The 15,454-nt window shown below is 30.5% G+C and overlaps 2 protein-coding genes across 4 annotated transcripts; one reads left to right on the top strand and one right to left on the bottom strand.

Moving 5' to 3' along the window:
* Positions 1-3,433: 3,433 nt before the first annotated feature.
* Positions 3,434-8,749, top strand: LOC114393373 (oligouridylate-binding protein 1-like). Of its 3 annotated transcripts, XM_028354682.1 has the most exons (13): positions 3,434-3,498; positions 3,624-3,773; positions 4,149-4,210; positions 4,504-4,606; positions 4,850-4,926; positions 5,006-5,067; positions 5,165-5,252; positions 6,218-6,293; positions 6,393-6,423; positions 6,791-6,910; positions 7,276-7,361; positions 7,625-7,798; positions 8,234-8,749. In XM_028354682.1, exons 2-13 carry the CDS (start codon positions 3,693-3,695, stop codon positions 8,507-8,509), a joined length of 1,236 nt encoding a protein of 411 aa, XP_028210483.1. In that variant the 5' UTR covers positions 3,434-3,498; positions 3,624-3,692; the 3' UTR covers positions 8,510-8,749. The 3 variants fall into 3 exon arrangements, with proteins under 3 accessions (XP_028210483.1, XP_028210485.1, XP_028210482.1); XM_028354684.1 differs by having other exon boundaries at positions 3,482-3,773; positions 7,279-7,361; XM_028354681.1 differs by having other exon boundaries at positions 3,482-3,773.
* Positions 8,750-11,787: 3,038 nt separating this feature from the next.
* LOC114393904 (FCS-Like Zinc finger 13-like) lies at positions 11,788-13,071 on the bottom strand. Its single transcript, XM_028355401.1, has 2 exons — positions 12,403-13,071; positions 11,788-12,285 (listed from the first exon to the last, which is right to left on the bottom strand). The coding sequence occupies exons 1-2, from the start codon at positions 12,957-12,959 to the stop codon at positions 12,126-12,128; spliced, it is 717 nt and encodes a 238-aa protein (XP_028211202.1). The 5' UTR covers positions 12,960-13,071; the 3' UTR covers positions 11,788-12,125.
* Positions 13,072-15,454: the final 2,383 nt, after the last annotated feature.

Genomic DNA, 15,454 nt, shown 5'->3' with positions numbered 1-15,454 from the left:
TTTTTGGAGTCTCAAATTTAAAAAAGTAAGGCGTACTTTACATGTTGATTAACATTAATAAAGTTTTAAATGTGTAGAACTAATATTTAAGTTAGCGACAATTTTAGTCATTGATTTATAAATCAATACCTGTAGATATTTTAGTTTTTAAAATTATATTTTTTCTTTATTTTAGTCATTGATTTTTTTCATTCGTATAAATTGAACACAATATTAAGACATTTATAACATTCACACTAATCTCATTAATATTGAACTTCATTCAGAAATGACAGATTTACAAATTTGGAATATCAAACCAATGGAGATTAATAAATCAATATTGCATGCTGCACCATGAGAAAAACATATAGAAGAGTTCGTGCATATTGTGCATTATCAATTTTGATTGTTTTCATGTTTTGTAATTTCAAGTATACAACATATCTTGTATTGTTGAGACGATTATCATTAATAAAATTATATTTGCTTATAAAAAATATATATCATCTACCTGTCTTTTTTTTTTCTTCTTCACACTTTTAAGAGGAAGTTATTATAAATTTTTTAATGCAATTTCTTCTTTTTATTTATATAATTTTCATGTAAATGAATTTGATGAGACAATTTTTACATCTTAAATAAAAAATAATTTAAAATCATGTCCTAAAATTAAAAAAGAATGTTGTATTGGAAAAACAATATTAACTCAAATTTGAGAGTCAAGGAATCAAAATAATTTTTAAAAAAATATCTTTAGTAAAAAGTAAAAATTAAAAATATATTTTAACCTTTAAAATATCATCCTGCGTAATATATATTTTTTCACGAAATTTATACTTAGGAATGGAAATTATAGGCATGATTTGACCGAACCGTTCCTAAAACGCAACCTTTTTTTACACACCTAAAACGCAACTTAATATATTAATATCTTTTATAAACAATTTGTTTGTGATTGTATTTCTTTATTTTTATTTATTTTTTGTAATTTTTTAAATATCTTTTTGTATCTATAAATAAATTATTTCTCTTAAAAAAAATACACATAATTATTATTCTCTCTAAACTCTCTTCTCCACTACTTTATTTCTCTCTTAGTATTTTTCTCCAAGTTATATTATATTTAATACATTAATAGTATAATTGTTTTTCTTCCATGAGTTATTGACAATTGTTGTTACTACAAGAAAAGTCATACAAAGAATTTGATTGAAGAAAGTTATTGTATTAAATTTATATTTGAAGGTTAGATTTTTTTTTTCTTTAATTTCATTAGTATGTGTTTGGTAGAATATAAGCAAGCCAAAAATGTCTGGCGGATTGGGGTTGAAGGGGTCCAGAGATGATGAAAAATAGTTGGGGCTTATGTACGAATAGAGAGGCCATGTGGGTGAAATTGGTTAGGGCAAAGTATAAATGTGGAGATACCTTGGTTCCTCAGATTGATACTACTCGTGCTGGCTCAAATCTCTGGTGAGGCATTTGAAAGTGTTGCCTGAAATGGAGATAGGAAAAGGGGATACAGTGAGCTTCTCGAATGGAATTGTGTTAGGGAAACTTATCTATAAAGCTACTTGCAATGTTCCTGCGGAGCATATTGATAGAAAAGTCAGCGAGTAACAGAATGCTGAACATTACTAAGGAGAAACAAGGCATTAGTTGGAGTTATGAAGCTAAATTGTGATGCAAAAAAGCAGCAGACATTATGGTTCATTGCCCAGAGTATCAAGGAGTTTCAGAGCAACACTCACTTTTCAGACATGTCTTCAAGGTTTATCATGTTGTTCCATCCTTTGTTTTAATGCAGCTATGGCTGATGTAAACTTAACGGTATTTCCCGCGGTTATTAGTTTTTCAAAATTCATCATTTGAGTAATATAAGTGTTTTGTGTAATTGTAGGCTCTATCATGAATGAAAAAATTTTAGAATATTTTTCTTTCACAAAAAATGAGAAAATAACGCAAAAGTACAACCAAAAGAATAATTTGTCTCAATCAGAAAATCATGACTTAATGGTTAAGTATAAATTTTATTATAATTTGAGTATGCTAAGATAAATTCATATTTTTTGAGTTTGTATTTCAAAATTAAAGAATTTTTGTATCTTACTAATTATATTCCTCATAATTATGATGTGTATAATTATATTGTTCATACAAATATAAGATTTATTTAGATGTAATGTGTCTTTAAGATATTATCAAATAAAAAATACTGAAAGTTTACTTTTTATAAAAGGTGGGGAAGACCTTGTGAAAGAAAGAAGTTTTAATAATGAATTTTATCACTAAAGACATTGTACTTCCTGAAGTTTAAGTATATTATTTGATATTTGACCAAGATACTCTCATAAATAATTGTATATTATTATTAATATTGACACCTCAATGGAATTTCATATACATATATGTTGTAATGCCTTTTTTATTACACAATGAATTTAAAAAAGTGATTTATTTTCACAACTAAATGGTGAAAAAAATAATAATACAAAATTAAAAAAGGAAAGAATTTATCATTCTTGAAGAGTGAGAATAGAAAAAAGATTGGTTATTTATTACCAGAAGTGGAAAAATTGTGAGAAAAAAGGATTTATTATTAATATTATTAAAAATATGATATTTTACTGTTTATTAAAATTTTGATTTATGAAAATTAATTTGTCTCAATTTATACGGGATATCCTGATTAATCTTATCTATACTATTTCTATATTTCTATATGTATATTTGATTAAAAGGAATCATTTATGATTTCAGTAATTAAATTTTATAAATATTGTTAAAATATCATGTATGATTATTGAGTATATGCAATCTAATAATTAAGTACGTAATAATTAGTAATTTTAAAATAGCGTAATATGATTAATATTATCATTGTGGGTGAATATATTGTGTGTCTTCATATTATGAGTATAAATATGTAATATTTAGAATTATTAGTTGATTGATATTGTGTGAAGAAAATTATTAAAGAAAGATATATTATTTTTTTTTATTAGGTTTTTATCTCACAACATTTTTTCCAAGTGAAATTTTAATGAAACAAAACTTTAGATAATAAATATCCAAAGAAAAATGTTATAAATAATTTATTTATGGTTAATCATATCTTTCTTTATCTTTTATGATTTCTATTTATCTCTTTTGTAAATTTCCAGGTATCTTTTGGATCTGTACATAAATTACTCCTCATGAAAATAATACACTTTCAACTATAATTTTTGTCTAAAATGTCTTATTCTCCTCCGAGCTGGATTATAGATTTTTCAATATGCAAAAATCACAAAAAACAAAAATTCCTTTTGCAATAATGGGCCTCTCAGAGTTATAATTCCTTTCTGGGCTTGGGAAAAGAAGTCCATGAGCGTAGTTCAGAGACAAAATCTAGCGGAAGCGGTGGTCCTCTCTGTAGCTTATCCCTTTCAATTAATATTATTTTTTAATGGCCTTTCTTTCAACTTGTTTTAAAGGCGAAGTGTGTCTGAGACTAGGTCCCTCCAAAACAAACCTGTATCATCTTCTTCGTCTTTCCTTTGTCTCTCTTCTTTCCCCTCTCTTTCGAGGGTTTTTCTTTTTCTTTTTTCCCTTTTTTTATTTTTCCTTTATTTTGTTTTTTTCTTTCTCTTGTTTTTCAGTTTTGCTTCCATTTCCTTTGAATCCCCATTTATTCTTCTTCTTCTGCAACCCTAACCCTAGAATTGAAGATGCAGCCTCAGAGGTTAAGGCAGCAAGCCATGATGCAACCATCTCTCTACCACCACCCTGCTCTACTTACTCCTCCTCAGGTTCCTCTTTTCCCTTCCTTCTTATTATTTTCTCATTTTTAGTTTTATTTTTCTCAATCTTCATAGTACTTATTATTGTTATTTTCAGCTTAATTATTCCAAATCCGTCGTCTTATAATCGTGATTACTGTTTTACTTCAATTTCACGCTAATTGATCAACTATCAGTTTTTAATTTCTGTTAGATACGTGTGATTTAGTGGTGCGAATTCGTCTTGTCGTTTTGTTTTTTTTTTCTTTTTACTTGTTGAGACTTGTAGGTATTTTTATGGTTTTCGAAATGCGATTTGTTTGATTAGATTAGTTGAGAGGAGGGTGGATAATTTTACTTTTAGGAACTCTTTTTTTTCTGTCTTCTTACATTTTTATTTTGCAGATAGAGCCTATCTTGAGTGGAAATCTGCCACCTGGCTTTGATTCGAGTTCATGCCGCAGTGTGTGAGTGTTAATAGACATTTTATTTTCATTTTTTTAAAATTAACATATTCGACTGTTCTTTGTTTATTTTGATTTAATCATTTTTTTCTTCCAGTTTAGCTTCATTAGGTCACTTGTTGACTTCATTGTCTCTAAGATAATCCTTAGTTAGAAATATTTTAATTTTATCTGTTGGTCTCTCTTTTTATATAGTAAGTGAATCCATTTTTTTTGTCCCCTGGGCTTATTAACTTACCGTTTTGCTTTGTGTATTTCATTTTAAATATCTAATCACTTTTCTGGCGGATATGCAGTTATGTAGGCAACATTCATCCCCAGGTTACAGATTCCCTTCTTCAAGAGCTTTTTTCAACTGCAGGCGCCCTTGAAGGATGCAAGCTTATTAGGAAAGAGAAGGTCAGCTTTGTTTATACTTTATAATGAATTAATGATATCTTCAAAGAAAGAATAAAATGATGGAGTGATATTTGATAATGTATGATAGAATTCATGATTTCCATTAGCTGCCTGTAGTGAATAACAAGTTGGGTATTCACCAAAAGATCTTTGGCTAGATGTTAGGCATATGTGATTTCCATATTATGTGCTCTTCTTGCGTCATCTCAATCTTGATGATCTGCTTTATTTTGTTATTTGCAGTCATCCTATGGGTTTGTGGACTACTTTGATCGCAGTTCTGCTGCATTTGCTATTGTAACTCTCAATGGGAGGAATATGTATGTGGAATCTTAATTTTGATTTATGGTACAACTTTTATTAATTTAATATTTAAACACAACAACACATTGTCTACAGTTTTGGGCAGCCTATTAAGGTTAACTGGGCTTATGCTAGCAGCCAGAGAGAGGATACCTCAGGTTATATTCTTGCTGGCCATGTACTTTTTGAGGTCATTTTATTGTGCTTTGTATTATGGAAAGACAACTTCACCTTTTTCTCTCCTTTTGGATTCAGGTCACTTTAATATTTTTGTCGGTGACCTTAGTCCTGAGGTTACAGATGCCACATTGTATGCTTGCTTCTCTGTATATCCTAGTTGTTCGTAAGTTTTTATATACCCTCTATTTTTCCTTCTCATTGCTATTTTGTTTTGTGGTGTACTATAGATATTTTGTTGGAAATGCAGATACCTGAATTTATATGTGAAATCAATTCATATTTGTAGTATAATGATATGATTATTATGGTTCGTTGCATAGTAGCTAATAGCACCACTTTTGTGTGCTATAGTGGTGGTGTGGAGCAGCTGACTGCCGCTCCTAAGAGGTGCATTGCGCTGCACCTCACTGTTGTGGCCGTCACGCCGCTCTTCATGGCCAAAATTGCGGAGTTTTGTGACAGATGCAGTTGCGACAGCCAGGTTTAAGTCATGGGGAAGAAGACGACACTAAACATCGTTATTTGTTGTTTTTTCTTAAAAAATAATTAGGAGCAAAATGTTGCATTTCATTTAAGGGTTCTTTTAAAAAAATAAAATAAAATAAATTAAAAACATGTCTTTAAGTAAAACGGTGAGTTTTACTTGCTCCAAAGTCCAAACTATTAAACTCGTAGTCGACCTAGCTCTGTTCATTTTCAACCCTAGTAGCTCTGTTCCCACACAATGCTCCACCCTCTCAACCCTACCTCTGCCCAACCTTCAATCCTTTTCCGGTAGTGTCTCTGGCGGCATTCTCAGCAGCAATTCCGGCCACTGTTCTGACAGCCCTTCATCAACCCTTTCTTTCATTTTTTTCTTTCAACTTTCTTATTTCTTTTGCTGTTTCGGGAAACTTGGTTATGAATGTGTTTAATTTTAAGTGTTTTTTTTATTTTTTTTCAGCATATTATATATATATATATATATATATATATATATATATATATATATATATATATATATATCTTGCAATATAAATGTACTTAGGGATCAAAATTGCGGCCATCCTGCTACCGCTATAGTGTTTTGGGAGGCTGACCGCCACGCACTGCTATCCACTATTGACTACTTTGGCTTGTTGGTTACAGTGATGCAAGGGTAATGTGGGATCAGAAGACAGGCCGTTCCAGGGGATTTGGGTTTGTTTCTTTTCGGAATCAGCAGGCATGAAATAGTCACTTCATTTCCACATTTATTCTTACAGCTTTTGGTGTTTTCCATTCTAATGGTAGGATGTTTTGGTTCTGTGATTCAATTTATCAGGATGCTCAAAGTGCTATAAATGATTTGACTGGTAAGATAAACTCATTTTGTAAATGCTAGTTTTTCATTTTTAACATGCTTCACGTGATGTATGAATGAATATTGTGAAGTTTATATATGATAATTGAATCTTTAATACTATATAGGGGGGATCTGATAATGGGACATAGTAATTGGCTGTTATTTATTTTGAAAATCAAATAACCATTTTGACCTTTTATTTGGTCCTTGAACATAAATTTTTGGTATCAAGTCCTCACCATCAGCAGTGATAATTTCCATGGGATATTTCGTTCACTAAATTACTGTTTGGTTAATTTTTGTTTGTTGTTAATTGCATTTGATGCTTCATTTGTATCTAATTTTTTTAATCTTTTAATGTTTCCCCAACACTTCAGGAAAATGGCTTGGAAGTAGACAGATTCGTTGTAATTGGGCAACCAAAGGGGCCAGTGCCAGTGATGAAAAGCAGACTTCAGATTCGAGAAGTGTCGTGGAGTTGACCAATGGATCATCTGGTGAGATTGAGTTTATTTATTATGATTTGCAGTTTCAGTTGGCTTTAGAGATGATTGGATTCTAATTTTCATCTCCTGTTTACATATGAAGTGTAGTTTTAAACCCGTTGCTATCGGACAGGAAAGTTTGTTTCAAATAGTATTTTAATTTTAACGAGACACTTCCAATTTCCAAATATTAGCTTTTCTAGCAGCTGATATAATATTTTGATTTATCTTCTATATGTTCATCATGATTGGCATTTTTTAAATATTATCTTTTGCAGTTATATTGATATTTTTCCATCAATTGATCATTATGGCATGATTGTAGATTTTGATTGGTGAATGATCTTTGCTTATGGTTGGCTTTTTTTTTTTTGTAGAAGATGGCCAAGAAACAACCAATGATGACACTCCTGAGAAGAATCCTCAATATACCACTGTTTATGTTGGCAATCTTGCTCCAGAGGCAAGGATAATATTTTTCCCAGAGCTTTTACCTTTTTAGTTCTTCATATCCATCTGAAATACTTTTTCCTGGCTATATAAATTTGTGCTTGTGTAGTATAAACTGCTCTTGTAGCTTTGTGCATAGATACAGTGCTTCAGTACTATATTAGGCAGTTAGATTTGCAACTTGTGAGCAGCATTAAATATGTATAGCCAAGTTGTGTAAATTCTGTTTGTTGTAAAATTGCTTTGTGGCAGTTTTCATAGGCTGTGAAATTGCAGGTTACTTCTGTTGATCTCCATCAACATTTTCATTCTCTTAATGCCGGAACTATTGAAGATGTTAGGGTGCAACGAGACAAAGGTTTTGGGTTTGTGAGATACAGTACCCATGCTGAAGCAGCTCTTGCTATACAGATGGGTAATGCTCGAATTCTATTTGGCAAACCTATCAAGGTATGTTGTTAATAGCAAGATATTTATATGTTGATAATTCTAGTATGTTGTGTGTCATATTATTGTAGCAGTGTAATATTTATGGCTGTTCGTATGGAAGGTATTCTTGCCACTTACCCATTTACTTGGATTCTACTTGAGAAAATGGTGTCCCAGTTATTAAACTAGAATTTAATGTCATCTGTTATTTGGGTGCTCCTTGAAAAATGGTGTCCCGGTTATTAAATTAGAATTTTATGTCATATGTAATTCTGTTTAAAAAAAAGATATTTTGAAGTAAAATACAATTATTTATTTACCTTTTTTCTCAAAAAAAGCTAGTCCCTTGTCCATAGAGATCTTACATCGTACTCTAACCATATACAATTTGAGCTTTCTAACTCTGAAGTAAAGACTTTGGAAAATGTTGTATCTAATGCTTTTAATATATTTCAGTGTTCATGGGGTAGCAAGCCTACTCCTCCAGGGACTGCCTCAACTCCTCTCCCACCACCTACTTCTGCGAATGTGTCGGGATTTTCTCTTGCTAGTCTTGCAGCTTATGAACGCCAAATGGCTTTGAGTAAAATGGGTGGTGCACATGCCCTTATGCATCAACAAGGTCAACATGCCCTAAAACAGGTAGCCATGGGAATGGGTGCTCCTGGGGCTGGTTATGATGCAAGATTCCAGAATGTTGCGACCACCCAACACCTAATGTACTATCAGTAAAATGTGTTGGTGTGCAACTCTCCGCGATAAACAAGGGAGGATTAAAGTATGTAAGAACGGTTTTACAATACCGATTGTTTCTTCTGTGCTTATGTATGGTTATTACATTTGTAATACTACAGTTATTTAGCCGTTGCATGCATGAATGGTGTGTCTTCTATTAATACCTTTGTGCACAGCTTGGGAGGTATCTATCAACTTAGCTGTGTAATTTTGCCCCAAGTGTTAAACTTATGCTTAGTCTCCTCTCTTTATTTTTTTAAAGTTTAATTTAGTTAGAATTTTTTTATTCAGACTAAAATAATGAGTTGTTATTTAACCAAATTGTTTATTATTATATTTCGGGGAGGGGAAATAAAGCCCTAGGCATTTGTTCCGAAAACATGATATTTTAAGACAAAGACTGAAACTTGTCACTATCATTCAAAATAAAGTATGCATTTCTCATAAATATATTTTAAGAGTCACAAACTTAAAGTGTTGAACTTATATTTTACGTGTTGATTAAACCTTAATAAAATTTAAATGTGTAGAACTTAAGTTGTTTACAAGTGTAATCATTGATTTGTAAATCAATACTCGTTGACATTTTTGTTTTTAAAGTCTACTTTTTCTTTATTAGAACCAAATCTAATTACTAAGAGTGTTTATCTTAGTTGATTGAATAAAGGGTGAGTGTTGTAGATCTTTTAATATTTTTTTTTATTCTTACAGATAAAAAAAGTAAAATCCAATTTAATACTAATCAATTTTATAAGAAACAAATAATAGTGTTGTTAACGTTACTTAAAAATACTATCGTAGGGATTATTATCTATTCGAGAGGAGTTTAATAAAGAAATTTGGGGATTTGAAATGGATGTAGAAATTTAAATGACATATTCATATATTTGGAATAGCTAGTCAATAGAGATTGCATGTTTCATCGACAAAAACTTGTAGAAGAGTTCATGCATATTGTGTAGATGGGTTTGTCAATTTTGATCATTTTCATGTTTTGTCAATAAGAGAAAGTTATTATAATTTTCAATGCAATTTTATTTTCTCATTTTTTTATAGCTACCAAACAAAAAAGTTATTATTATTATTAAACCTAAGGGTGAAAATGGGTTGAATTATGTTTTGCTTGACTTATTTTCTGATCTAAGGTTTAAAACTAACTTTTATAAGTCTCTATTTCAATATTGACTTGGACATTTTCAAATGTTTAACGAATTTATTAAAATTATTTAAAGCTTCACTTTTATGATAAAACCTTTTAAATATGTTAATGGGTATAAAAATATTAGTTTAAAAAAGTACATAATTACAACTTTAAAATATTTCAATAAAATTTACTATCTATATATATAAAGGGGATGTGTGATTTTTCTTTTTTGGTAGGCTTTAAGATATTTTCCAATAGATAATCAGAAACTAATTCCTTTAGAGACATAAAAATGATTTAAATGAGTTTTAACTCTTAACAACATGCTTAAAGAACTTAATTAAAATATGCTTTAAGATATTATTCTTATAACTACCTCCATAAATCATTATATTTGTCCCATTATTTTCTTTTAGTTAGTTTTGTTCTATTGCTTTGTTTTCCGTTAATTACACTCCCTAAACCACTCACCCTACAATTACCACTTAATCAATCTCAAAATTTTCTTCTTTTCAAACTATTAAGTTTGTATGCACCACAACAACAATAAATTACTACCTTTACCCCATAAACTATTCAAAGGAAATTATCTCGTGGATTTGAAAGTCATGTTTGAGGCATTTTGCCTTGGACTATTCAGTAAATGAAAATACTCAAAATAGTTACTCCATCCATGAGGTAGAAGATGTGAAAGCCATTGCTTTTTGTTTCTTTCTCGAACTCATGCAAACTACGTAAGTTTTTCTGTGCACAATAATAATATCACTGACCCCCCCTTTTTTTTTCTCTAAAGTCTAAACTATGCAAATGAAATTCAGCCACGCTAACAATACTTGAATAGCTTATGAGAAAAAAAAAGTAGCAAAAGCAACAGATCTATGACTATGTATGTCGACATAGCACTTAGCCCTCTCCTGAGAGCAGGGAGCAGAATCATGTTCACTTTTAAGGAAATAAATTTTTGGAGGAGAAATAGAGATTGGTAGTGGGGGCATATGGTGACGAGTCACGAATAATAAAAGGGGGTACCCAAGCATAAAGTAGCTAGGAAGTAGGAACCATGATATGATTCTCTTTCTCGTTTGATGATTTTTCTTGTTTTCTTTTTCTCAGTGGGGATAGTTGGATTCCCTTGTCATATTCATTCTATTGGACATTGGTGGTGTATTCATTTTCAAAGCGGGTCCCATCCAATGGTCCCCACTGAATGGCATCCACTTAAACGACGAAATAACACATTTATGAGACAGCTTCTTCTTCTTGTGTTCAAAAAAAGGTCCCAATACATGCACCCTTTTAGTTTTACACTTTTACCCCCACTTTCTCCTCTCTCAAGTCTTCCCCATTTGTCATTTTTAGATGACTTATGAACCATTTATGAGCTGCAATTAAAGCAATCCGCTATAGAACAAAATAGGGGAAGAAATTTTGAGATGGAAAATTTTTAAATATTCTCGGTCCCTGTATATTAAGTTTACTTTTAATTTGGATCGTATGTAAACATTTTTATCAATTTAATCTCTTTTGAGTTAATATTTTCAACTCTGCCCTCGTTATTTCTTGTTAAATAACTTTAAAAAAAAACAATGGGATACGCTTAATATAACAAAAGTACAAGTTTTTGTTATTCTATACGTGTCAGGCTTTGAGAGAGAGAGAGTACTTAATTTTTTTTTCCAGTAAAGAGAGAGAACTGAATAAGAACTAAATTCCTAAAAATATCTAGGGATAAAATAAAAAATGAATGACCAACATTATATTTTAGATAAAAAATGTAGTCATCAAATTTATTTCTTAAAATAATTAAAAGACTACAACTAGTTTTCAGGAAAGAACTTTTAAGGGAAAATTTTGGTAATAGATTAAGTACTTGTTCAATTTAATTTATTTTAGATAAATACTCTCTAATTTCTATTAACTTAGGGTCTTTGAAAATAAAATCTCACAATTAAACATGGGCTATAATTTAAGAGACTATTTAATGATAAAATATGACGATCATTTAAAGTTTTAAACTATTTTGATGGTCCAAATTTTGGAAGGATTAGTACAATTGTTTTTATAATTTCTGATTACAAAATTGAAGCTTTATTATGTATTTTAACAAAAAAAAAAAACACACCCAGAAACAGTCTGAGTTAATCTATGATCTTTGAAACAGAACTCAGAAACAGAACAAACTTTAATGTGTGCAACTGAGATCTGAAAATTCATAACTCTTTGCCTTCTTGGTAATACAAAAATACATCAGAATGTCTACCCCTTTAGCCGATCAAAACTTTTCTTTGTTGTTTCCAATCAAGCTGTCTTAATTAACTCTCATATACTATTAATTCCAGATAGTCAATAATAGTATAGCCGTATATTATTATTATTATGTATATACGTAGTAGCTATAGGTATATTATTCATAGCTTAGACTCATCAATCTCTGGTGAATTAATTTATTTCCGCACCCAGAGAGTAACGCTAAAGCGCAAGAATCCCAGTTGAAAATATCTGTTCCCTTGCATATGGCGAGCTTGACATTTCCACAGACCTTGAAGCTTCTGACCTACACCGTTCCTTCCGTTCGTCCATCATTATTTGACTCGAACGACACTCTGGGCTACAAAACGCTTTCTCTCCTCTGTGGTACAAAACCACACGCCAATTATTATTATTATTATTGATATATCTAAAAAAAACGCAAAATTTAATTAATTAAGCAATAAATTTTTTTGGGTACGTTGAGTTAATACGATACCTGTACATGTATATGTCTTTGCCGTGGAGTTTCTTTCCGCATAAGTGACATGAACTGAGAAAATTCGATGTGGGGTACGATGATTCGGCCTCAACAATCAAAGGTTGTGGTGCGGTTCTTCTGAGAACTCCAACGTTGCTGTTGTTGTAATGTCTCCGAATTTCACCTTCACCACCATCATAGTATACCTTAGTGAACGTTTTGTTAGGTACGTGGCATGTCACATAGGTGTATTCCTCCACATCAAATTCATCTGGGTTTTTGGTGTAGTGAACCGGGATTGGGCCGGACCGGTTCAAATTGGAGGTGCAAACGGCGTGTTTGGGCAAAACTTCACGTGCAGCAACCTCGTTGGATTTATCAAGAGCCACTACAATTCCAAGACCAACACCACCAAGATCATAGTTTTTTAAGCCTCTTGGTGATGATTGCATCATCTTCATGTCTAATGGGCCTCTAGGGCTTCCGGTGGTGTCCAAATATGCCACCGTGCGGCCTCTCGAGACCAACAACTCCGACAACTTTCCGATCATTGGCCGGGGCCTCTTCCCCAACATGATCAAAACCCTGTGAAACGGAGAATGTGAAGAGGTAAAAAAAGGAGTTGTTGTGGTGAGTGAGAGGAATTGGAGAAAGGGGGTGTTGTGGGTAGGTGTCTTTATAATACCAACTATAAAGCCATCTTAGAGGTATTATTATTAATTCATGGAGTGGTTGGGCCTAAGCCCCTGGTATTGTTTGGAATTTTGTGGGTGATCATTGCTAGAGAAATACCCAACAATTAATTTTTTTTATTTCATGCTCTATTATTTTATTTAACGGGTGGTGTCATAATCTAATTCATGTGATTTTATTTTACTTTTTCCAGCTTGAACCGATTATTTTCTTGTGATTATTTTACCTTAATAATAATGTAGTAGTACTATCTAGGTCGCTTGTCAGTGGGCCAGGCTCTTGAAAAATTTGTCATTTTCAATTATTGAGATACGGTATAGGCAATAGGAAATATAAACGTTAGTAGTTTAATAGAGGCTATGTGATTGCACGGTCAAATATCTAGAACATGTTGAGCTTACTGATGTACAATAGTTAATTGAAATAATCATGTGTTTCAAATAAATATTATAATATTATTATTCTCAGTAGTTATTTGGTTTCAATTGTGTTTATTGCGATAGACTTATTCTTGGGTAGTTACTAAAATGTTATTATTAAAAACACAAGTTGTTATCAGTTGAATAGATATGAAATCAGAAAAATAAAATACAAAGAGAAATTTAACAATTTTTAATTATAATGTTAATTGATGTATTTGTAACTAAAATGTACAGCCTTCCTCTCAAATCTCAATGTATATACTTTATTATTACATTTTCAATTTCAAATTAGATATCTGTAAAAAAAAAAAGAAAGTCTCTTCATCTAAAAAGTGTTATCGGCTTCTTCTTTTTTTCTTGTAAATTTTGAACAAGAAATATAATCTTAGAATCGACGAATATGACATTAATACTCTATTTAGACATACAAAAAAATATTTTAAAATAAAGAAAATTTCCAATATTTAAATTAGAAGAAAAATGATTAATTTTGTTTTGTTTTATTGAAAATGAAAAACATATAACTATATCAATTTTGTATAATGACAATAAATATGTTAGTACTTCAATCTTTTTTATATTTTGAAAAACAAATCTTATTTTTTCTTTTCAATTAAACAATAAACATAATTTTCATTTGTTTTTATTGTTTTCTTGGCAATTTTGCTCCGACCAAAGAAATACTGGAGTGTCGTTACCTCTCTGGTTGATAAGGATTCCATGCTATTTAGACCGTTGGATGGAAGCAACGTGTCCAGTGTATTGGGACAGCGATTACTGGAACCACATCACTGGGCCCACTGATTGTGAAATGTCGAAAGCGACCTGGTCGAGCCCACTCCGAACACAAATGTACTTATCCCTACCAAATTACATTTATATCCCTGATATAATCTATCGTTTTCTTATAAATATTTTATATTTCCTCCACTTTATACTGTGCAAAAACATCGAAGCACGGAAAAGAAATATGCTCCACTCTCTCTTTCAACAAAACACTCATTGCATCCTAAAAAGAAAAAACACTCATTGCTATTTTGTAACTAACTGTTTTTGTTTTATAGTGTTTGTTGTTTTTCTATTAGTGAAAAAAGAGTACCCACAATTATTATTTCATTTTGCAAACTTGCAATTATAAAATAAGCTTTAAACTGAAAGTTACGATGAAGAAAGTATCGTATTAAAGTAGTCTCATAAATTGTAATTTAAAATAAGTATGGAGAAAGTATAAGAAATACCCTTGAAAGGAATTTAAATTGTACTCCAATCCTATATATTAATCACTTTTAACAAGAGAATCATCAAAATTAATAAAAAAAATTAAATCATTAAATATGTCTAAAAATAAAACAAGTTTTAAATTATATTATAACATAATTAGACATCTAACTAATTTCACTAATGATTAATTAAATATTTGACCTAAATTTTTATCTTACATCTTCTCTCTTTCACATCATTATTAATATTCACTCATTACTTTGTTATCTCATCAATGGATATGAATCAATAATATGAAAAATAGACTTATTTAATAATAAAGTGTTGAGAATAATATAAATGACAAAATTAAAAAATCATTATTAATAAATTAGTTGATGACTTATAAATAAAATCAAAAGTATTTCTTTTAGAATGTGACCAATATATAAGACTGAAATGAATAATTTATAATTAACAATAATAATAATATATATTACCACTTCGGGTTAAAAAAAATAAGTTGTGTATATTTTAATACAAACATTTTTAAGTTAAAGATACAAAAAAAATATTAAAAATATATAAAGGGTTTAATTTGTGTCTAAATATCACAAAAGTATGGGTTATTTTGGTTAAACACGATTTTCGTATCTTGAAAGCAAACATTAATTCTTTTAGATTAATTCAACTTCAAAATTGAATCAATGCAAGCATTGAGAATTAACAATAGGGCTGTTGATTCTCATTGTGCA

Source organism: Glycine soja, chromosome 17 (assembly GCF_004193775.1).
Source record: "Glycine soja cultivar W05 chromosome 17, ASM419377v2, whole genome shotgun sequence".
In the NCBI taxonomy this organism is placed as follows: domain Eukaryota; kingdom Viridiplantae; phylum Streptophyta; class Magnoliopsida; order Fabales; family Fabaceae; genus Glycine; species Glycine soja.
This window is presented reverse-complemented; position numbering and strand designations above follow the sequence as displayed.

What these genes read in the sequence shown, in the direction of transcription:
- LOC114393373 (XM_028354682.1), top strand. Translation starts at nt 3,693, where the DNA reads ATGCAGCCTCAGAGGTTAAGGCAGCAAGCCATGATGCAACCATCTCTC. An exon ending in TCTGTATATCCTAGTTGTTC is followed by an intron (nt 5,253 to 6,217) that starts GTAAGTTTTTAT and finishes TGTTGGTTACAG; the next exon opens with TGATGCAAGGGTAATGTGGG. An exon ending in TTGGCAATCTTGCTCCAGAG is followed by an intron (nt 7,362 to 7,624) that starts GCAAGGATAATA and finishes GTGAAATTGCAG; the next exon opens with GTTACTTCTGTTGATCTCCA.
- LOC114393904 (XM_028355401.1), bottom strand. Translation starts at nt 12,959, where the DNA reads ATGTTGGGGAAGAGGCCCCGGCCAATGATCGGAAAGTTGTCGGAGTTG. An exon ending in AAAGACATATACATGTACAG is followed by an intron (nt 12,286 to 12,402) that starts GTATCGTATTAA and finishes TTTGTACCACAG; the next exon opens with AGGAGAGAAAGCGTTTTGTA.